At 35.9% G+C, this 23,861-nt stretch overlaps 1 protein-coding gene across 2 annotated transcripts in view; it reads right to left on the reverse strand.

The window, feature by feature from the left end:
- Nucleotides 1-21,517, reverse strand: part of ptprc (protein tyrosine phosphatase receptor type C) — a 39,549-nt gene extending 18,032 nt beyond the window's left edge. Inside the window, exons 1-11 of one of the 2 annotated variants that reach the window (XM_049465985.1) lie at nucleotides 21,364-21,517; nucleotides 21,168-21,264; nucleotides 16,499-16,516; nucleotides 16,351-16,395; nucleotides 16,200-16,262; nucleotides 15,142-15,159; nucleotides 14,891-14,950; nucleotides 9,232-9,315; nucleotides 4,199-4,282; nucleotides 2,425-2,508; nucleotides 1,245-1,304 (exon numbers count right to left, since the gene is read on the reverse strand). In XM_049465985.1, coding sequence (XP_049321942.1) covers nucleotides 1,245-1,304; nucleotides 2,425-2,508; nucleotides 4,199-4,282; nucleotides 9,232-9,315; nucleotides 14,891-14,950; nucleotides 15,142-15,159; nucleotides 16,200-16,262; nucleotides 16,351-16,395; nucleotides 16,499-16,516; nucleotides 21,168-21,225 — 574 coding nt within the window. In that variant the 5' untranslated portion in view covers nucleotides 21,226-21,264; nucleotides 21,364-21,517. The remainder of the gene's footprint in view (nucleotides 1-1,244; nucleotides 1,305-2,424; nucleotides 2,509-4,198; nucleotides 4,283-9,231; nucleotides 9,316-14,890; nucleotides 14,951-15,141; nucleotides 15,160-16,199; nucleotides 16,263-16,350; nucleotides 16,396-16,498; nucleotides 16,517-21,167; nucleotides 21,265-21,363) is intronic. The other variant, XM_049465986.1, reaches the window with a different exon arrangement.
- Nucleotides 21,518-23,861: the final 2,344 nt, after the last annotated feature.

Below are 23,861 nucleotides of genomic sequence, written 5' to 3' on the forward strand. Positions count from 1 at the left end.
TTCTATCCAAATTCAAAATGCAGTGTTTTTATTACATTGACTTTCATTCCATTGCAGACAGTATGAACACAAGATGTTTTATGTTTTGTAGTAAATTTAGCTTGTTAATATTAATCAATTTCTGTCTTTTTGCAATTAATAAAAATGTTCAGAGAAATTAGACTTTTGCTTGAGAAAATGATTCATATGTCCCAGAGACATCTGAAAAACACCATCACACAGTGAAAATATGTACTGTGGTCAGACAAATTAGTATTCTACAGACTGAATGTAAAAAGACAATACAGACTGTTATTAACAAGTCTGAAAAACAATGCCTGTCATAGTATGAAGTTGTATTAATACACTTCTGTCATGGTAGAATTCATGCAAAATAGTACACTGAGATCTAAGAACGACATATGATGCCTTCAAGAAAACATCTTTTCCAGTAATGTTCTTGCATTTTCCCACAAGAAAATGCAAATCCACGTGCTGCACACATTACAAAGAAGAGCACACAGATAATGCACAGGCCTCTCTGTAGTCCTGAACTGTCCCCAGTAGAGACTGAAAGGAGATTTTTGATAAAACAATGACAATGACGGTCCTGTACTGTTGCACAAATTAGTATTGCAACAATACAAAGCAGTAAATGCTTTAACGTCCCAATTGTTCCTACGTATTGCACACCTGAAGTGCAGTACTGCATAAATATGAATAAATAAAATTACGGGGCACCAAGTGGCTCCGCAGACAAAGATGCTGACACCATGGCTCAAAAATCACAAGCTTAAATCTCAGGTCATCACTTCTATTGTGATGCTGGTTGTCAGAGGTCTCTGTTAGCTGAAGGATCAGAGGTGGGTATCTGGCACGTCCTCTGAACAAGTTGGCTACATAGTGATGCTTCATTGGTGGCAATTAAATAAGAGAACTCTCATGTTTTGGAAGAGAAGTGTTGAGCATTGCAATGGATAGGAGGAGTCCTAGTGAGTGGGTGGGTAAATTGGGTAGGGCAATTTGGGGAGAAAATTAAGAGAACCATGAAATATGTTGGGTTCACTGTCTGTAATTAAATAAAAGTTACATTTTCCATACTGTCATACATTTTCTTAATTTAGGTTTGTACATATTTGCAATATAATACATTACTGTTGGTTTATGTGAATGAAGAGGGGTATAGAATACAGACTATTACTAAAGAAAAATTCTCATTTTACCTGTTACTTAAATGATGTAAGCTTATCTTGTGGTGTTGTTACCTGTTTTGCTGGATGTGGATGGAGAGAGTGAGGGTGAGGCTGTGGTCTTTGACACAGTGTCTGCAGATTTAGAGGAGTTTGTGTCTGTCAATTTCTTTAGAATGTAAAGTGGTTTGTAAACAAGAACAGTTTTGATGCTCATCTTAAGTGAAGTGTAAGTGAAATTCTCATCACTTCGCTTAGTCCTCATAAAAAAAAAATCATCTTTTAGGCTATGTTCAGGCTCAGTCTAGACACTCCGGAAGCTTAAATCAGATTTTTCATCACTTACAGAGTGTCAATCAAAAACATCATCAATTTCAGAGTAGAGATCCGAGGAAAGTGCCAATGGTTACTTACTTTACCTATATTATTACCATGGCAGCCCACACAGACAGGTTTCAGATGTCCGGACATGCAAATCCAATTTGATCACTTACAAATAACAGTGCAGACAATCCTCTCCACAGATTTAAGAAACACATATAAATTACCTGTAAACTGTTTTCGATATTTAGGAAAAATAAGATGCAATATTGTGTAATTGGTGGTGTAGTGTGGTGGTGCATTCGATTATTTTTTGGCTACATACTGCTTAAATGATATAAGCATATCTTGCTGGTGTTGTTACCTGTTTTGGTGGATGTGGGTAAAGTGAGTGAGGGTGAGGCTGTGTTTATGTACACAGTGTTTGTAAAGTCAGAGGAGTTTGTGCCTGTGCTTGTAGAGCACAAATTAAAATTTTATCTGAATTGGAAAATATGTCACATATTAAATGTGGCATTAGTTTAGCACATATCACATGTAATGCTTTTCTTTTTAATTGCTTTGTTTAGCTAAATAATTGAACTCTTATTTATCTATTACCAGGGTTTCTTATCTTACTTTGTTTGTTATGACTATGGCTTGTTTACAATCACCAGTTAATTAAAATAATCACAAATACTCTTAACTACTCAAAAGTTGACCCAACAATCAGCAGCAATGGGCTCCTCTAAGCAGCTGCCTAGTACTCTAAAAAAATTAAATAACCAATGCCTACAAAGCATAGCAAACTACAAGAAGGTTGTCTGACAAAATAAAAAAACATAATCAGTTGGTGCTAATGTTATGGCTGATTGGGTTATACTATTTAGAAAAAAATATAATTTTTGGCCGCTTATTACTTTAATGATGTAAGCTTATCTTGCGTTGTTGTTACCTGTTTTGCTGGATGTGGATGGAGAGAGTGAGGGTGAGGCTGTGGTCTTTGACACAGTGACTGCAGAGTCAGAGGACTTTGTGCCTGTCAAAAATTTCATCAGAATGTGAAGTGGTTTAAGAAGAAGGACAATTTTTGATGCTCATCTTACGTAAAGTGTTCCAATTAAAAATTGACCGGTTTGTGATGTCTGGACATGCAAGTTCAATTTGATCAGGAAGGTTGTCTGACAAAATCAAACAACAAACATTGTACATAAAGAGACCACTACCTGTAAATTGAAATGTTGTACTGTGTGAAAAAAAGACTGCTGTAGTCTGATGTGCTATAGTCAACGGTTTGCTCGAGTGTTGAAGCTTGGAGGTGGGAGTAAGAATGGTGGTTTTGCCTTTGTCTATGACTATACAATATATATATATACTTTACTTACAGGAAAAAGTTCTATCCAAATTCAAAATGCAGTGTTTCTAATATTGACTTTTCCATTGCAGACAGTATGAACACAAGATGTTTTATGTTTTGTCTAGTCAATTTAATTTGTTAATATTAATCAATTCCTATTGTTTAGGCCTGTAATTAATATAAATAAATAGAGAAATTAGACTTTTGCTTGAGAAAATGATTCATATGTCCCAGAGACATCTGAAAAACACCATCACACAGTGAAAATATGTACTGTACAAATATGTACAAATTAGTATTCTACAGACTGATGCTGTAAAATTCAGACTAAATGTAAAAAGAACATACAGCCTGTTATTAACAAGTCTGAAAAACAATGCCTGTCATAGTATGAAGTTGTATTAATACACTTCTGTCATGACAGAATTGATGCAAAATAGTACACTGAGATCTAAGAACGACATATGATGCCTTCAAGAAAACATCTTTTCCAGTAATGTTCTTGCATTTTCCCACAAGAAAATGCAAATCCACGTGCTGCACACATTACAAAGAAGAGCACACAGATAATGCACAGGCCTCTCTGTAGTCCTGAACTGTCCCCAGTAGAGACTGAAAGGAGATTTTTGATAAAACAATGACAATGACGGTCCTGTACTGTTGCACAAATTAGTATTGCAACAATACAAAGCAGTAAATGCTTTAACGTCCCAATTGTTCCTACGTATTGCACACCTGAAGTGCAGTACTGCATAAATATGAATAAATAAAATTATGGGGCACCAAGTGGCTCCGCAGACAAAGATGCTGACACCATGGCTCAAAAATCACAAGCTTAAATCTCAGGTCATGCAGCTTTGATATCAACATCGAGAGCTTGAGAGAGCACAACTGGACATACTCTCTCTGGATGGCTCATCACTTCTATTGTGATGCTGGTTGTCAGAGGTCTCTGTTAGCTGAAGGATCAGAGGTGGGTATCTGGCACGTCCTCTGAACAAGTTGGCTACATAGTGATGCTTCATTGGTGGCAATTAAATAAGAGAACTCTCATGTTTTGGAAGAGAAGTGTTGAGCATTGCAATGGATAGGAGGAGTCCTAGTGAGTGGGTGGGTAAATTGGGTTGGGCAATTTGGGGAGAAAATTGAGAGAACCATGAAATATGTTGGGTTCACTGTCTGTAATTAAATAAAAGTTACATTTACATTTTCCATACTGTCATACATTTTCTTAATTTAGGTTTTATACATACACTGTTGGTTTATGTGAACGAAGAGGGGTATAGAATACACACTATTAATATAGAAAAAGAAAAACATTTTTGTCCGCTTATTACTTAAATGATGTAAGCTTATCTTGTGGAGTTGTTACCTGGTTTGTTGGATGTGGATGAAGAGAGTGGGGGTGAGGTTGTGATCTTGGACACAGTGACTGCAGAGTCAGAGGACTTTGTGTCTGTCAACAATTTCATCAGAATGTGAAACACAAGACTAAAGTTTCCAATACTACACTACTATTAACACAACCTACAGGATTACACAAATATGTCTTAAATATATTTCAAATACATATAACATGTGTCCACACAATTCTGCAAATACATATAAAAAAACACAGGACACAACAGTAAAACACTTACTGAAAAATGTTTACACATATGAACACATATTCCATTTTCATTTGAACGATAAAAGAGATTTATTACTAAATATATAAGCTAAGCATTTAATTTTGCATTTGTTTAGTATGTTTAGGTATTGATGAGGTATAGAAATTGTTAGATAATTATTTGTGATTTTATAGCACACACCTCTGGTCAAAAAAAAAAAAAAACTGAACTAAAATCTTACTTTAACCTAATGATTTTTGGATTTATTTCAAATGTGCCCACTTGTAATTACCTTTATTAACACTTGTTTTATCGGTTGTTTGTGCATGTTCAGTAGAAGCAATGTTTGCAGGCTGGTTGTTTGTGGCTTGAGATGTATTTGAGTGTTGTTGCGTGGGGTTGCGTGGAGAAGAAGAATTATACGTAAAAAAAAATACAAATGCAATATAAATTAAATAGACTGACACACACACGCACACACACACACACACACACACACACACACACACACCACACACACGCACACATTATATGGATAGTGGGTCACTCTCAGCACTGCAGTAACACTAACACGGAGGTGATGTGTTAGTGTTAGTGTGTGTTGCTCTGGTACGAGTGAATCAGACACAGCAGTTCTGCTGGAGTTTTTAAACAATGGCTATAATTAAATATTTTCTCCAATCTGATTAAACCAATTCAGATTATTGAACTGGACTGAGGTGTTCATATGTACTCTCTGCCCATCAGTATAAGAAAACTCTTCATTTACATGCATGCTACCAATAATATGATCCAACATGACAAGTGTGTGTGTGGAGAACCGCTTAGTGTACACACTTTAACACACCATCACCATTTCAGTGTCACACTCACAATACCTGCTCTGTGGTGGCCTGTGAGATCCTGACCATTAAAGAGCAGGGTGAAAAGAAGATAAAAATAATGCAGAGAAACCGATACAGGACTACAATTAATTATACTGTAAAAACAATAAGTTTCCAGTACTACACTACTTTTAACACAACCTACAGGATTACCCAATGATGTCCTAAATATTTTTAATGCATAAAACATGTGTCCACACAATTCTGCAAACACTTAATGAAAACATTTTTAAACATATGTGCACATATTCCATCTTCATTTTAACAAAACAGAGATATATAACTAAACATATAACCTAAACATTAAGAAATGTATTTTATAAATAATTAGTAAAATATATTTTGTGTGATTTAATTTTGTAATAAGTGTAATAAATGTAACTAATACAAACTACATATTCCTGTGAGGAAGCATTTGTTAAATCTTTATGTAATTACCTTTATTAACACTTGTTTTATCGGTTGTTTGTGCATGTTCAGTAGAAGCAATTTTTGCAGGCTGGTTGTTTGTGGCTTGAGATGAACTTGAGTGTTGTTGCGTGGGGTTGCGTGAAGTAGGGGTATGTGATCTACTGTCTGGTACTAAAAGAAGAATTATACGTAAAAAAAATACAAATGCAATAGAAATTAAATCGATTGACAGAAAACACACACACACACACAGACACACATATTTACCAACCAGCCACTGTATTAAAACCTCCCTTTGGTTCTACTCTCTGCACGTTTTTCAGCTCTTCTGATCATATAGAGGCAATTTGTAATTCTATAATTACAGACAGTAGTCCTGTATCTGTTTCTCTGCATACTTTATTATTTTCCTCCTTTCACCATTTTCTTCAATTATTAGAACTCCACAGCACCACCACAGAACAGCACAGTATTCTTTGGGTGGTGGGTCATTCTCAGCACTGCAGTAACACTAACATGGAGGTGGTGTGTTAGTGTTAGTGTGTGTTGCTCTTGTACGAGTGAATCAGACACAGCAGTTCTGCTGGAGTTTTTAAACACTGGCTATAATTACGTGTAAATATTTTCTCCAATCTGATTAAACCAATTCAGATTATTGAACTGGACTGAGGTGTTCATATGTACTCTCTGCCCATCAGTATAAGAAAACTCTTCATTTACATGCATGCTACCAATAATATGATCCAACATGACAAGTGTGTGTGTGGAGAACCGCTTAGTGTACACACTTTAACACACCATCACCATTTCAGTGTCACACTCACAATACCTGCCCTGTGGTGGCCTGTGAGATCCTGACCATTAAAGAGCAGGGTGAAAAGAAGATAAAAATAATGCAGAGAAACCGATTCAGGACTACAATTAATTATACTGTAAAAACAATAAGTTTCCAGTACTACACTACTTTTAACACAACCTACAGGATTACCCAATGATGTCCTAAATATATCTGTAATGCATATAACATGTGTCCACACAATTCTGCAAATACATATGAAAAAAAAAAACACAGGACACAACAGTAAAACACTTAATGAAAACATTTTTAAACATATGAGCACATATTCCATCTTCATTTGAACAAAACAGAGATATATAACTAAACATATAACCTAAACATTAAGAAATGTATTTTACAAATAATTAGTAAAATATATTTTGTGTGATTAAATTTTGTAATAAGTGTAATGAATGTAACTAATACAAACTACATATTCCTGTGAGGAAGCATTTGTTAAATCTTTATGTAATTACCTTTATTAACACTTGTTTTATCGGTTGTTTGTGCATGTTCAGTAGAAGCAATTTTTGCAGGCTGGTTGTTTGTGGCTTGAGATGAACTTGAGTGTTGTTGCGTGGGGTTGCGTGAAGTAGGGGTATGTGATCTACTGTCTGGTACTAAAAGAAGAATTATACGTAAAAAAAATACAAATGCAATAGAAATTAAATAGACTGACAGAAAACACTCACACACACACACACACACACACATTATATGGATAGTGGGTCATTCTCAGCACTGCAGTGACACTAACATGGAGGTGGTGTGTTAGTGTTAGTGTGTGTTGCTCTGGTACGAGTGAATCAGACACAGCAGTTCTGCTGGAGTTTTTAAACAATGGCTATAATTAAATATTTTCTCCAATCTGATTAAACCAATTCAGATTATTGAACTGGACTGAGATGTTCATATGTACTCTCTGCCCATCAGTATAAGAAAACTCTTCATTTACATGCATGCTACCAGTAATATGATCCAACATGACAACACACGACCACCACAAGCACTATTCGAATTATTCACATGTACATTGTGTTAATGCACAAAAAAAAATTGAAATGCCAATGGAAAAGAGACGAATATAGGAGAAGGAGACTTTTTGGGGAGGGGGTGCCCTTTCTTCAGGTTAGAGCAGGGGTGTCCAAACTACCGCCCGCGGGCCATTTGCGGCCCATTTCCTTTTTTGAAGCAGCCCGTGAGGTATTTTAGAAATAAAATGAAACTTGGCCCGCTGTTAAGCAGGTTTTTATAATGGGAGACTCAAAGTTTGAACGCTAGGTGTCAGAAATGGGCCAAAGAGTCAAAAGCAGAGAGGGTGCACATTTCTAGCGCAGAAAAACGGGGCAAAGGAGTCTAAAAGCGGAGAGAGTGCGCATTTCTAGCGCAGAAAAACGGGGCAAAGGAGTCTAAAAGCGGAGAGAGTGCGCATTTCTAGCGCAGAAAAACGGGACAAAGGAGTCTAAAAGCGGAGAGAGTGCGCATTTCCAGCGCAGTAAAACGGGACAAAGAGTCTAAAAGCGGAGAGAGTGCGCATTTCTAGCGCAGAAAAACTGGCCAAAGATTCTAAAAGCATAGAGGCTGTGCATTTCTAGATTCTAGAGCATTTTAGAGTCTAAAAGTTGTCGTAATTAAGGAGTTTAATATTAAGAGACATCATGAAATTAAACATCAATTTGAAAAATCTTAGTTTACACAACACTGTCAAAGATAAAGATAGTAAATCAAGTAGAATGGTGTGTAAATTAAATAATCAGGAAAAATGTATTATTTAAAGTGGTATATTTCATTATTTGTTTTATTACAGAGTCTGTGGCCTGTGACTTCAAATATATTTCTCCTTCTGGCCCCCAACAAAAAAAGTTTGGACACCCCTGGGTTAGAGCAACTGCCCTTCAAGATTCCTGTGCACGTCCCTGCTTGGTGTCCTTATTAAAAATACATATTTTAATCGTTGTGAGGAAGAATTGCAACAATACCAAGCAGTAAATGCTTTACCTTGCTAATTGTTCCAACGTATTGCACACCTGAAGTGCAGTACTGCATAAATATGAATAAATAAAATTATGGGGCACCAAGTGGCTCCGCAGACAAAGATGCTGACACCATGGCTCAAAAATCACAAGCTTAAATCTCAGGTCATGCAGCTTTGATATCAACATCGAGAGCTCGAGAGAGAACAACTGGACATACTCTCTCTGGATGGCTCATCACTTCTATTGTGATGCTGGTTGTCAGAGGTCTCTGTTAGCTGAAGGATCAGAGGTGGGTATCTGGCACGTCCTCTGAACAAGTTGGCTACATAGTGATGCTTCATTGGTGGCAATTAAATAAGAGAACTCTCATGTTTTGGAAGAGAAGTGTTGAGCATTGCCATGGACAGGAGGAGTCCTAGTGAGTGGTTGGGTAATTGGGTTGGGCAATTTGGGGAGAGAATTGAGAGAACCATGAAATATGTTGGGTTCACTGTCTGTAATTAAATAAAAGTTACATTTACATTTTCCATACTGTCATACATTTTCTTAATTTAGGTTTTATACATACACTGTTGGTTTATGTGAACGAAGAGGGGTATAGAATACCCACTATTACTATAGAAAAAGAAAAAAAAATAGTCCGCTTATTACTTAAATGATGTAAGCTTATCTTGTGGAGTTGTTACCTGGTTTGTTGGATGTGGATGAAGAGAGTGGGGGTGAGGTTGTGATCTTGGACACAGTGACTGCAGAGTCAGAGGACTTTGTGTCTGTCAACAATTTCATGAGAATGTGAAACACAAGACTAAAGTTTCCAATACTACACTACTATTAACACAACCTACAGGATTACACAAATATGTCTTAAATATATTTCAAATACATATAACATGTGTCCACACAATTCTGCAAATACATATAAAAAAACACAGGACACAACAGTAAAACACTTACTGAAAAATGTTTACACATATGAACACATATTCCATTTTCATTTGAACAATAAAAGAGATTTATTACTAAATATATAAGCTAAGCATTTAATTTTGCATTTGTTTAGTATGTTTAGGTATTGACCTCTGGTCAAAAAAAATAAAAAACAAAACTAAAATATTCATTTAACCTAATGATTTTTGGATTTATTTCAAATGTGCCCACTTGTAATTACCTTTATTAACACTTGTTTTATCGGTTGTTTGTGCATGTTCAGTAGAAGCAATGTTTTCAGGCTGGTTGTTTGTGGCTTGAGATGTCTTTGAGTGTTGTTGCGTGGGGTTGCGTGAAGTAGGGGTATGTGATCTACTGTCTGGTACTAAAAGAAGAATTATAAGTAAAAAAAATACAAATGCAATAGAAATTAAATAGACTGACAGAAAACACTCACACACACACACACACACACACACACACACATTATATGGATAGTGGGTCTTTCTCAGTACTGCAGTGACACAAGTGGCGGACTTAGCAATTTGGGGGCTCAAGGCGAATTTAGCTAGGGGGCCCATCAACATTAATATGCAAGAAATATATTTTTTACACCATTGTATGTCAAAATGGAAAATATTTATTAAAAAAATAGTTAAAAAAGAAAATTGAAGCTTTCAATGCTAATTGTACTTTTTATATGTGCAATCAATAAATATATATTTAAATAAAATATACATCCGAATGCCAAAAAAAAAAGTGCAGTGAGGCGGCGCATTTTGCGTGATTTCTCTTGATTAAATATCAATAAATATGTGAATTTAATATCTTTTAATATCATATATTTTAATTCACTGGATAGGACCTTATTTATTAAAACTTTTTTTTTTATCGCAATGCCATGCGCGCTTTCCTTATGCCTGACGCGTGCATTCCTTGTGACTGACGCTAAACTGTTTGATCCAGCTGTTATATTATATTATGTTATATTAATACCATTTTTACGTTTTTCGTTTCTATGTTTTGAAATTCGTTAGATTGTATTTTGTCAACATTTTGGATTTATTTTCGTTTGTTATTTTTCTAGTAATAATAGAATTTACATAATTTAAAGTAAGTCAATAGTTAATTTTACTGGTAACTAGTTATTTTTATAGTGGGGTAACTCTGTAACTAGTAAATATAACTGATAACTTTTTCAAAGTAAGGTGCCCAACACTGGTTGACAATGAGCAAGTTTCCCAACGGACAACCAGCAGGCATATTCTATTTGCGTGAATAACATGAAATGTCTAAAATTAATACAGACATGTAGAAAAGAAAAACGAAGACAAGCTGTAACCTAGATATAAATAATAATATCCTAATAATAATATAATAATAATAAATAATATAATAATATGCCAATAGGCATATTTATAGGAGTAGGGTATTTTAATTTTCATCCCTGACATCCCTGATTTGGTCTTTTTCCGTACAATCCTTGGTAAAGTTTTCGGTGAAGGAGACCTAAAGAAGGTCAGGGCATGTTTCTGGAAAAACCAAAAAGTGGGCGTGGCATCGCGATGGTTACCATCCATCAATGTTGGGTCATAAACCCTAGTATGGCAAAACCCTGGTATGGCACCTCCTCGACCTCCTCCTCCACCAAAACATTCGGTCCGGTGGTGCTGACACACTAAAAAAGCTTATCAGTTTGGAAGAGCATCTGTTTTTAATTTAGCCTCTTCCTTCTTTTTTCTTTTTGTAGCGCCACTTGGGTAGTGGTGCTTCATGGCTTTGCTCACAACCCACTTGTACAATTAATTTCACCTTAATTCCATCTTTCACAAGCAGCGTTCGCGGGTCACCAGCATGGCCACGTGGATGGAATATTCTATTTTAACGGGAAAGAGAGGGGGTGTGGACAGAATCTGTATTTCTTTGTAATTTATTGTGTTGTCTTTGTTTCCATTTTAAACATACAAGAATCACCTATTATGAACGCACTGTAAATTATCTGTGAATTACTGTCCAAAGGGCCCCAATTACCAGCTGTAGGCCTATGGGAAGTTTGCAGCTAGTCAGGGGGCCCCTACAGTGGGCTGCAGTGGGAGGGGCCCAAGGCAGTTGCCTAGCAATGCCTCTATGCAAAGACCGCCTCTGAGTGACACTAACACGGAGGTGATGTGTTAGTGTTAGTGTGTGTTGCTCTGGTACGAGTGAATCAGACACAGCAGTTCTGCTGGAGTTTTTAAACAATGGCTATAATTAAATATTTTCTCCAATCTGATTAAACCAATTCAGATTATTGAACTGGACTGAGGTGTTCATATTAGGGCTGGACCCGAATATTCGGGTATTCGGATATTCGTTCGTTGAGTAGGTATTCGGTTTTTAATTTTGGTATTCGGATATTCGTTTTTTTTCTCCTTTCCAGAGTTCCACCTCACTCTAACCACTTCTGTTCTCGCGGGTCCCGTCAGAATATCTTGCACGCGGGACAGAACTGAACTGTTATTGGCTGGAGCGGGAGTTTAATCCAGACGATGCGGGAGCAAATTAATAAATAGTTAAGAAAACTGTAATAATTGTAAAAAAAAAAAAAACCTAAAGAAAACTCTCAACGCGCAGGATGGACCGACACACACACGCACACACTATTCAGCGCTGCTGTTTTAATAAATATATAAGTAAATTTGAAGCATTAAATGTAGTTTATTTAATTTATATTAGGAACGTGGGGCGGGAGCGGCAGAAATGTGTATGTGGCGGGCGGGCGCGGGATTTAAAGAAGCAATTTTTTTTGCGGAGCGGTAACGAGACAGAAACGCGGGAGCGTGGAAGAGTGGGTTTAAAAATCAGTCTCGCGCAGACCCCTATTATACATGATAAAAAAAAATGCAGGCTCTTCGAAACTGATTTATATAATAAAACGTAAGGGGTAATGTGGCAACAGTAGGGGCTAAATCGGTTACAAAAGCCTGGCCTACAAAAATGATGTCTGAACGAATTTCCTCTTATCTAATATAATTTAAAATGGTTTAAAAATATAAAATAATTTCTAAGCAAACGAAATATTTAATATTGAGCTTATAGCCCAAGTGCAAAAATACAAAATCAGTAATACGGCTATGCCCTGCACAATCCTTAAACCGAAATAGACCAAGTACAATAACGTCATTAACAATGACTTTCCTCTACTCTAATATAATTTAACATGGTTTAAAAATATAAAATAATTTCTAAACAAACGAAATATTTAATATTGAGCTTATAGCCCAAGTGCAAAAATACAAAATCAGTAATATACCCTGCACAATCCTTTAACCGAAATAGACCAAGTACAGTTTACAATGACTGTCCTCTAATATAATTAACAATGTTTAAGAATATAAAATACTTCCTGAACAAACGTTTTTTTTTTTGTTTGTTTTTTTAAGCAAATAGCCTAAGTGTGAAAACACAAACAGCAATTTACTGGGCTGGCTTGCGCAGCGGAGAAACCGTGCAGCAGCAGCCTCCTAGCCTGCTTACGCAGCAGATGAGCCGCGGTGTGGGGCAGCAGAAATTCCGGGATGAAAACACAAAGAAATCTGGGCTAAAAACACAGAAAAAATATGGGGTGAAAACACAAAAATCCAGGATAAAAACACCAAAAATCCGGGGTGAATATGTCTCGTCGGTCAGAGCAAATTGAACATTTTTCAGTGGATTAAAGGGGCCGTGATTTGCTTTTTTTTATTATTTTTTTTTTCCTCTTTTTTTAAAAACGAATATTCGAATATTCACTTCGAATCAGTGCCGAATATCCGGAGCTCAAAAAACGCTATTCGGGCCAGCCCTAGTTCATATGTACTCTCTGCCCATCAGTATAAGAAAACTCTTCATTTACATGCATGCTACCAATAATATGATCCAACATGACAAGTGTGTGTGTGGAGAACCGCTTAGTGTACACACTTTAACACACCATCACCATTTCAGTGTCACACTCACAATACCTGCCCTGTGGTGGCCTGTGAGATCCTGACCATTAAAGAGCAGGGTGAAAAGAAGATAAAAATAATGCAGAGAAACAGATACAGGACTACAATTAATTATACTGTAAACAATTCTGCAAATAAATCAAATAAAGGCATCTAAAGTTTGGGAGCATTTCAAGCAAAAGGGCAACAATGTGGTCCTCTGCCATATGTGCAAAATGGGGATGGCCTATCACAGTAGCACAACTGCTATGCAGGAGCACTTGAAGCGCAAACATCCAGGACCACTATGTCAACATGGGATCAAGACAACACAGTAAGTACCGTTTACATCAGGGTCTCCGCGGGTGTCCTTAAAAAGTCTACCAAAGGTACCAAAGGTTAAACCTGCCACAGGCAGAAATAATACAGTTTTGGTTTATATTTGTGCATGGCATTTCGCAGTTTCCAGAAACAGTAGCATTATTCATAAGTTCAGGTGTTTAGCTAAGCTAGCTTTAATCCTTAATTTATTTTAGCTTGCGCCGTCAGCGCTGCAGTGTTACACTGTTTTCTGTCATCGTCGGAATTTTGTGACCAGTGCTCACGGTAATGAGCATTCATTGGCAAAACGGAAGCTTTCTATATCTACACCTAACCCTCAGCCCTCAACTTAACCGTTTTGGCCAGTCGGAGTAAACATTTGAAAGGAACACGTTTCGAAACGGCCAGTGCACCGGTCTGCTGAGAACTACTTGCCCGTGGTCACAAAATCTAGCGGTCACAGAAAACAGTGCAACACACGTTTGTGGTGTATGGGAGCTTATCCATTTTTAGCGTTATAGATCTGAACAACGTCCGTGACTGAGTTTTTTTGAGTTGGAATTTCGTTTTACTTTATTTATATTTATATATATTTTTTTTAAAAGAACTTGTTTGAGAAGAAAAAAAAAGTAATATTAATGGATTGTTTTATTTTTCTAAGGCTACACAGCTGTTTAGTGTGGTGAGCTTTTTTTGGCCAGGCAGTGTGTTACTCAAAAGTAGAATTCCTCTCTTTTGAAACGTATAATAATAATTATTTTATATATGTTTCTCAATAAATAGATTAGTCGACTAATCAAAAAAAATAATCGTTAGAATAATCGTTTAAAAAAATAATTGTTTGGGACAGCCCTAGTCCTGTATCTGTTTCTCTGCATACTTTAATATTTTCCTCCTTTCACCCTTTCTTCAATTATCAGAACTCCACAGCACCACCACAGAACAGCACAGTATTCTTTGGGTGGTGGGTCATTCTCAGCACGGCAGTGTCACTGACATGGAGGTGGTGTGTTAGTGTTAGTGTGTGTTGCTCTGGTACGAGTGAATCAGACACAGCAGTTCTGGAAGTTCTGGAAGGTTACTGTGTACAATTTATGCTCAATATTCTGGAGGGGTTTTGTGTGAGGCATGTTTGTGTGGCAACAGTTACCTTTTTGCTCAGTTGCACTGCTTGCAGGTTTGGGTGATTGCGTGGTAGAAGTGGATGAACCTTGGTTAGTGACAGAACCAAGAGACAGTGAGTGCAAGACTGATCAAGAGTGTGAGAACCATAAGCTTTTTCGCATTTGAAAACATGCTCCCTCAAGTACAGTGCTTTCTATTGAATTAGATCTTCACTTTACCAGCTACTGATAACAATAAATCAAGACAGTTGACAAAAGGACACAAGCAGTAATTTACTGATTGATGAACTTCCATCTACAGAAAGAGAATGAGCTTCTGTAAGTTATATATTAACCTGTTATAAAGGTGAATTGACAAACACAACTGTAAACCAAACTACATTCTTAATAAAATAATTATAGTAAATGCATTCTACAGAAAGATGATATCACTTAAACTGATTACATCAAACAATTAACAAAAAGTCACACACCGACATGCGATACCACCAGTGTGTAGTCGTTCCCCAGGCTACCTGCTGCTATGTTTACTTGTAGATTGTTTGTTGTACCCATAAGCGCTAGTTGTTAAAGGCTTTAAAAATAAGTTATCTGTCTTTTCTGCTGAGTGTGCCTTTAGGTTGGTTAAATGCTACAGTGACATCTTTTGCATTGATGTAGAAATATACCATCAGCATTTCTGGAGATGCTAATTGTTAATATGAACATACGTAATAATATGTATATAATTTATTGGTATTACTGTGTCTTTAAATCTGTAACTTGAATCCACTTTGTTCTCACTGGAAATTAATGTTACATTTAATTTCATTTATTAGCAACTTAGTGTCACACCAACCAAAAATGACACAATCTAGGAAAGTACACTGAATTTAAGGTACAGATCTAAATATCTGTAAATTAAAATAAAGTACCAACAATTTACTTACTTCTCTGAATTACATATAACACTTTACAAGTAAACTAAGTAAAAGCCATTGCTTTTACCGTGTGAATTTGAGTAATGTCAACTTCTAAATGAAAGGACTACATCCCTACGGGTATTACATTGATTTTGAAAAGTGCCACTATTTAATAATTTGAAGCAAAGTGGTACAGATTTTTGTTTTATTTATTAGAGATAACAGTGGTCTGTTCCTTAAAGTATACCAAAAATACTTATATAGTGCTTTCTAACATAATATATATTACAAAATCAAGCAGAGTATTATTTCTCAGACTATTTTTCAGCGTAAAACTTAAATACAGCAGCTAAAATCATTGTTACGTTACAATTTTGGAGTATGAGTGTAAGACTGATGATAAGTGGGAGGTATGATGTGTGGAGGATGTTACCTTTTTTCTGATCTGTGTTTGAAGATGTGGGGGTTTGAGATGGGATGGTGAGAGTGGATGGACCTTGGTTTGTGACAGAACCAGGAGAGAGTTAGTGCAGGACAGATCAAGAGTGTGAGGAGTATGATACAATATGTGGAGGAAGAGATACCTTTTGCGGTGGAGTCAAGGGGTGTCGGTTGTTTGGTAGGATCAACTTTGTGACAGAACCATAAGTTTTAGCATGGCAAACAAGTATTCCAATCCAATGCTAATAATTTATTTTTCTAGATGTAAAAAGAACATTAGCAGTAACTTACCTGCTGTTGATATCATACCTATAAAAAGAAAATATTTTTTTTATTCACCCATTTACAAACAGTTAATCATTTGTGAACCAACAAGCACAAATACTGTCCATGATAACATTTTACATGGTCATGTAAAGTCATTTGAATTTGAAATGCAGTGGAACTAAAGCAAAAAAAACATAAAAGTAAAGTAATATATTACATTTCTTTTGTTACAGTCCATCAGTTTTTAACTTAGCCATCTTGTTCAACTATACTTTCACTTTAGAGAAATTAAGAAATTAAACAACACAGCAGTTTATTTAAGCGTAAAGCTGTACATATAAAATTATAAATCGGACTTACGCAAATGTTCATCAAGAAACATTTATACACTTAAGAAATAGGAAAAAGGGTCTCCTCATTTTTTGTAATTCAAAATCTGTTCTGAATATCGTGAGAAAATTGAACGTGAATTCACAATTGTGAATCAAATATTGAGCACCCCTATAATATAGCGGCCATTTAGGAGAAAACAGAAGGGTGTTATTAACAGCTTATGTGTGGTACAGCCTGGGTGTCATAGCAACGCAGAGCGAGCACGAAAACTATTTTGGTATTTTAACCACAACTTCCTGTGCACTGACTAAAACCTACCCCATCCCCAGTCAAATGCACTTTGGTTTCTTTTCTTTTGTTCTGCTTGATGCAAAGTTCATTTTTGTGTTCCCAGAAACTTTTGAATGCAAACTACCACGCATACAGTGATCAGGAGCTGTTGCAGATTTTATGTTTCTGTCTTATGTGAGATTATTCTTTTTTAACAGTCAGAGGAAACCTTAAAAATATATCATCTAGACCTTAACTGAAGCAGTCACTAGAATAGAATAGCAAATACAGAAAGAAACACTGTGTGCTAAAAAACACAAGACATTAAAAACTACACTATTAATAAAAATAGCAAGTAATCCATTATTTCCAGTTATAGAAGGAATTCACAAAAAAAATGTTAAGAAAGGACTGTATAGACTGGAAGAACTACTTCAGTATATCACGCTACCCCACAGAACTAAAGAGAGAGAACTAGACTTTCCGTCTTTCTCTTTTTTTTACGGATGTGGTTTTGCTCAACTCAGATCTCAACTTGAAGTGCACACACTCTGCCAGCACAATCGCTAAAGGTCCACCCACTGAATGGAACATGATAACTTGTGAGTAATCACTAGCAGGTATTCTACAAAGAAGTTAACTTCCTTTGACCATGAGGTGTATTTACTTGTAACAGTATGATACTCCAAAAAATGTTTGCCTGTCTGTGAAATATTTGCCATGGTTAGTTCCTAATAACTTAATAAAGAAAAGTTCTTGATTATTCACAATCACTTACTGAATTTTGGGCCACAGTAACACAAAATGCAACAAATATAGTTGTGATCAGAGCATAATCATGTAATTTAGAAACAGATCACGGTTACGAGGGGTATTAGCCAAGGTTAAGGTTAAAATGAAAATCACAAAGGCCAATGACTTTCAAAAGCTAGTTTAAGCTGCCTAAACATAAAAAAACACATTAGTCATGCTTGGCTTTTGCTCAGATAAAGCTGTGATTAAAGTTGTGATTTAGAAGAGAATATATCACGTTAAAATATCAAACATTTAACATTTATTGGGAATATTTTATCACCCAATTAAACACTTAGCAAACTTTGCATAATTTCCTGTTTAACTAGCACTAAAAGTTTAAAGGAGATAAACAAGAAAATATGCCTTGCCAATTTTGCTATTTGCAACTTGATTTAATATACATTTTATTGTACATGGACATCAATGAAATGTGCTTTAAAGCTCGGTAATAGGGGTTAAGTATTAGAGAGGTGCAGAAAGGTCAATACTGTCCAATTCTGTCTTTTTAACTTTTTATTAAATAAATGAACTAAACAACACTTGTAGTGATAACAGAAATCTAAATAAAAGTGAGTAAAAAGTTTATGTTAATTAAACTGTGAAACTTGCATATTTGTCTGTGTTTATTCTATCAAATATATAAAGTCAATTTCTATGACCCACATTATGGTCGAGCCCTGACTAAAACTTTATAAAGGCATTATACCTTTACCATTAAACTGTAATCCATGAATAAGCTTAATAAATGTCCAGAAAAAAAGGCCCCTTCAGTTTTCTGAACTTATTTTCTGACAATTTTTATTAAACTCTAAAAAAAAAAAAGCTTTCAACTTTCAAGATCACTTTTCACCCTTGGTGTCAGTTTACTACCTTCACAAATGGCTGCTCTCTAGCTAAAAGGTACAAGCTGTACAGAACTAGGATAGTAACGTTAGCTAAGGTAAATTAGCCTTAGCATGTGTTTTGTTCACCAAAAGAATGGCTTTCACATGTGATCTTTAGAAAATAATAATAATTCATTATTTAAATAGATACAAAACCTGTGCAAAGTTTTATAATGGCCATTTTGGGACCTTTCGTAATTTTGAAGTAGGGGTGGGCCACAACTGCAGAATATATGTAACAAAACAAGGGCTACAAAACCATTTTTCTCCGTTTTAAAGACCATCATAATATGATGTGTGCACAATAGTCACTTCGCAGGACATGTAATGTCACATCGTAAACAAATTAGATCAAACTTGTCATGATACAATTTTATCAGTATAAAAGGAAAAATTGTTAATGACATGCTGGATTTTTAACTTCATTGATTTCTGGTACAAAAAAATCCTGTATTTCTTAATATCACAATATGTATCACAGGACAAGAAAATATCATAATGCCTGTTATTTGTATTATCATCCTAGTGAAACACTGGTGCTAATATGATAAACACGGGCAAATTCACAATTTTATCACACACTAACTGCCTGTTTAAATGAAATGAAATGGGAGCTTGTTAAGTCATAAGTATTGTTTTTTGCTTTTTCCCCTGAACTCAAACTGTGAATTCCAAACTGTAGTGTGAACTTTTGTGTACCACTATATCGCTATCAGCAACTTCAACTAAGCCTTGATAAAATAAGATTAAAAAATAATAATTATGAAAGATATCTTTGAACTCTTGTTTTAAAGGCTATTGTTACAATGTATTACTCTAAACTGACTCTTTTAACAGATATACCTTTTTTATGTAGTATTACCTTTTATCTCTTTGGTAATTGGTTAATAAAAAAATGTGTGTGCCCCTACACGATCAGAGAGAGTGTCAGCTAGATATATTAATATATACTAATTCACTTTCTGTTCTGCTTTCGTCCTCAAAAGTACAAAACCAGAGAGCAGGAATCTAAATTAAAGGCAGTAACAATGGTCCACAAAGGTTTAAAAAAAAAACTTCTTTCTTAAAAAGAAAAGTACAAATGCTGTGCCATCTCTATTGACTTGATAAACCTTTAAGATATGATTTTATGTTGTCTTTTTCTGATAGCCCTGGCATGTGAGCACATGATTATTAAACTCACACTTCCTAATATAGGCCCATTTCTCAGTCTCCCTGTCCTGCCTGTTTAGTACAGTTACAGGAATCACAGTGGCTTCTGTTATTAACCCCTAAGTAAAGACACAAAAATGAAAAAGTAAGAAAAAAAGTAATGAACTTCTTCATTTCACCATGCACTTTTTTACACAGTCTAGCACTATTTTCACCAGTGCGCTCAAACTAGTGAGGAAGAGACACCAGCTCAAACTGGAAGAAGGAAGTGGTCAATAGCCGGTGTGGAGCGGCCACATTTCAGAGCCCAACTGAATTAAAGAAGCCATATAACTACACTGATAATTAACACAGCTCCCAAAGAATTATATAACCAAGTGTTTAATTCAACATCAAAAGCGTAAACTTGTTGTTAATTATTGTTAAGTATAGAGGAAGCATTATATTATAGAGATTTAAAAGGCATTAATCAAAGCATGAAAAATAAATAAGAGTTTAATTCAATGAAAGAAACTGAGGGACAGATAGTGAAGCCATTCACGCAGCTATGAAGCATCAGTCTAATTCTCCTCAACTAGATCACAGCCACAGGGAGACACACCCAAACACCAACCCTATGTTACAGTTACAAACTGTTCAAAGCTCCCACCAACAAAGACTAATTAAATCATACTCCTGGTAACAGAGAGACGCACATACAAAGTCTATTTTCTTTTGCTCGGTGGCCTTTATGTAAGATACATCACTAAGCAAGACATACTTATCAGGAAAGACTGCTGAAGGCCAAGTTCGCATCACGTCATCGATTCTATATTCTCATTTTCCAAAGTACACAATCAGTTAAAAACGCAACATTGTTAAAAAAGGGAAAAGTTTGCCCCACTGCTGTATATTTTAAACCTTTACAGTTCAATACCAACAACAAGCTCAAGTATCTCAAAATTAAGAAACATTAAGTACAATTTCCACTTCTCACTTTCTACTTCCTACAACAGACTTACTTAAATTACTTAAATTAATTAAACAGGTGTAACAATTTATTTATTATAAATAACACATTTATTATCTTGTTTTTAAAAAGAACATTTAATATTTGTAATAAATAAGTTAGCATGGTCATTTAGTGCAATTGTATAATCTAACCCATCAGTCCACCACAAGAATACCCGGAGAAAGAGCATCCTGTCACACGCTAGTCTGATGAAATCTCTGAAACGTACCTTCATTTAAAGACGCCAGTAAAGACATTTTGTACTTACATAGTGCCAATCCTGCCAGGACCAAGAGTAAGAGCCTTAGTCCAGGAAACGTCGCCATTACCGGGGTATAAGCGTCTCCTCTAAGACACCATAAGTCCTATTAGAGAGATAAAGTGTTAAAAAGTATTCACTTTTTAAATTTTTGGTGTGTTAAACCGAAGGTTCTGTAGATTTTATTTAAGGTCGTTCAACTTACGTTTTCTTGTTTGTCCAAAGGGTACAGTCCGTAAAGTTTTACCCCCCCAGTGTCCTCAAGCTTGCTGTAAGTTTGAAAGACCGAGCACTGACAAGACCGCTTACACCTTCAGCAATGCGCTGAGGGCCTCTTAACAGGAAGTTGTATTTTCAGCTACGCCACAATCTCTCGCCTTGCACTTCTGTGTCATCCTTTTAAACTAAGAAACAATGCAGCACAGAGTTTAAGAGCATTGCATTAAGAAATTGCCTTTCATCTACTGGCTTTCATAAGGGTCATTATCTTACAGTACAGTACAACTGCCCCTGTAGGTGTGTGGAAACGTCTTTGATTTTAACTGCAGAGATCAAATTCAGGTTTGAAAAAACTGTAAATATATGTCAATTACCCATAACATTAACACCACCTCCTTGTGACTGCACTTACTGTTCATTTCATCAGTTCTGTTTACCATATAGGAGCTTTTAGTATGTTCATAATTTTTACCCACCTTTCACCCTGTTCATTAAGGATCAGGATCCCGCAGGACCACCACAGAGCAGGTATTATCTGGTTTATCTGGGTCATTCTCAGCACTGAGTGACTCTCATATGATGGTGGTGGTATGTTACTGTGTGTTGTGCTGGTACGTGTATAATGTATAAAACACAGCAGTGCTGCTGAATTTTTAAATATTTCAGTTTGACTGCTGAACTGAGAATAGACCATCGACCTAAAAGATCCTTCCAACAGCATCCTGGGGCTACTGATGAGGATGCACTAGAGGATGACCAACACAAAATGTACAGCAATAAATGTCAGATGTCATGTTACTGTCATTACAGTGCTGAGAATGATCCACCACTTAAATAAAGCCTGCTCTGTGGCGGTACTGTCAGATCCAGAAGGTTGAAGAAGGATAATAACGTATGCAGAGAAACAGAAGGACTACAGTCTGCAATTATAAAGATTGAAAGTGCTTTCACATTGTAAGTTGAGCAAATAAAATGGATTGCGAGTGTAGAAACAAGGATGTTATGGCTAATTAATTTCAATTTTTTCAGTTTCTAAAATCCATGTGCATTCAATATAATAATCAACACATTTAAGGATGAACCTATCAGAACCCATCTGCTCGTTCACGCTTGTTCTTTCTGTGTATTATTGAGGTAAAAGTTTGTATAGCTGCTAACAGGCACGCATTATGGGTTTGTGCACTGCTGTGTGTCCATGTGTGCGTAACAAGCAGGGGTGTACACATGTTGGGGATGCGCCTGTGTTGATAATTCACTGCCAAAATAGTAATGAGTGTCTGACAGATGACGTCTGCCTAGGTTGCTTTTAGACAGTGGTGCATCTGTTTTCCATTGCATAGCTATTAATACGCCAGCAATTTACCTGAACACAGCTCACTTCAAGACCACTATGTCCATCGGCGTAGATATATTCACATGCACCGTTGCTATTAAAACAACATAGGTGCAAGGCCTGAAAATAGACTGTTAATGAGGTGTAACATAGCAATGTGCATTGTAACGCCTCTTGCAAAGGGGGTAAAAAAAGGGCATTTTTTATGTTGGTGATGCACCCATGTATGACATGTAATTTACAAGTATAAATCTAAGACAGATAGAAAAAGTATAAAGTATAACAAATGTAGAAGCTGTGGAAATCAGTGTTGCATTGTAGGATAAAGTAGTGCAGGCTGATCCGAGCAGAGGTGGGCTGAGTAGCCAAAAACAGAACTCAAGTAAAAGTACTGTTATTTCGAAATTAGAATTAAAGAGTAGAATTAAAAGTAAATTAGATTTTTTACTTGAATAAAGGTAAGAAATTTCAGTAAAAACACTACTCAAGTAGTGAGTTATTTCCTCAATCTTATTTAACAATCAATAGAACTTGAATTATCACAGCCTTATTTAGGTATCACATATACAAGCACCAAATCAAAAATGCCTATAGCACTTCTCCTCTCTTCAATCTTTCTGTAAAAAACAACCAATCTAAAGTAGCAATTTAAAACCCAAATGAGGACTAAGTTTTATGCTCTATATTTATTAAATGCTCAGCAGATAATAAATTAAAAAGGTAAAGATATCAACAGTCCAGGCTGTTAGGCTGGTAGTGAAGACATGATATAATTGCTGGTTTTGGTATTCTGTAGTAAAAACATTGCCTCAAGCTCATGGGGTCAGGGGTGCGTACCTGCCTCCTTCAAAAATTTTGCCCATTTTTACCATCACAGTCCTGCACCATGCCAAAATCTACCTGTCAAGCCCACCGCTGTTAATGACTTGATACCAGATTTTTACCATATATACTGTAGTAGCCTTTACGTAAGTCACATAAGATGCTTTTAATTGGTGAACGAACTCGTCCTTTTCATTGGTGAAGGAAGCTTTATATGAAAAAAACAACAAAATGCGCATTGGATTAAAACAGCTTGATGATGAAAATAACAGAGTAAAAGCATATTTTTGATATCACAAATGTATTAAGTAAAAGTGCAAAGCACTGTA

Source organism: Astyanax mexicanus, chromosome 16 (genome assembly GCF_023375975.1).
Source record: "Astyanax mexicanus isolate ESR-SI-001 chromosome 16, AstMex3_surface, whole genome shotgun sequence".
NCBI classification, from domain to species: Eukaryota; Metazoa; Chordata; class Actinopteri; order Characiformes; family Acestrorhamphidae; genus Astyanax; species Astyanax mexicanus.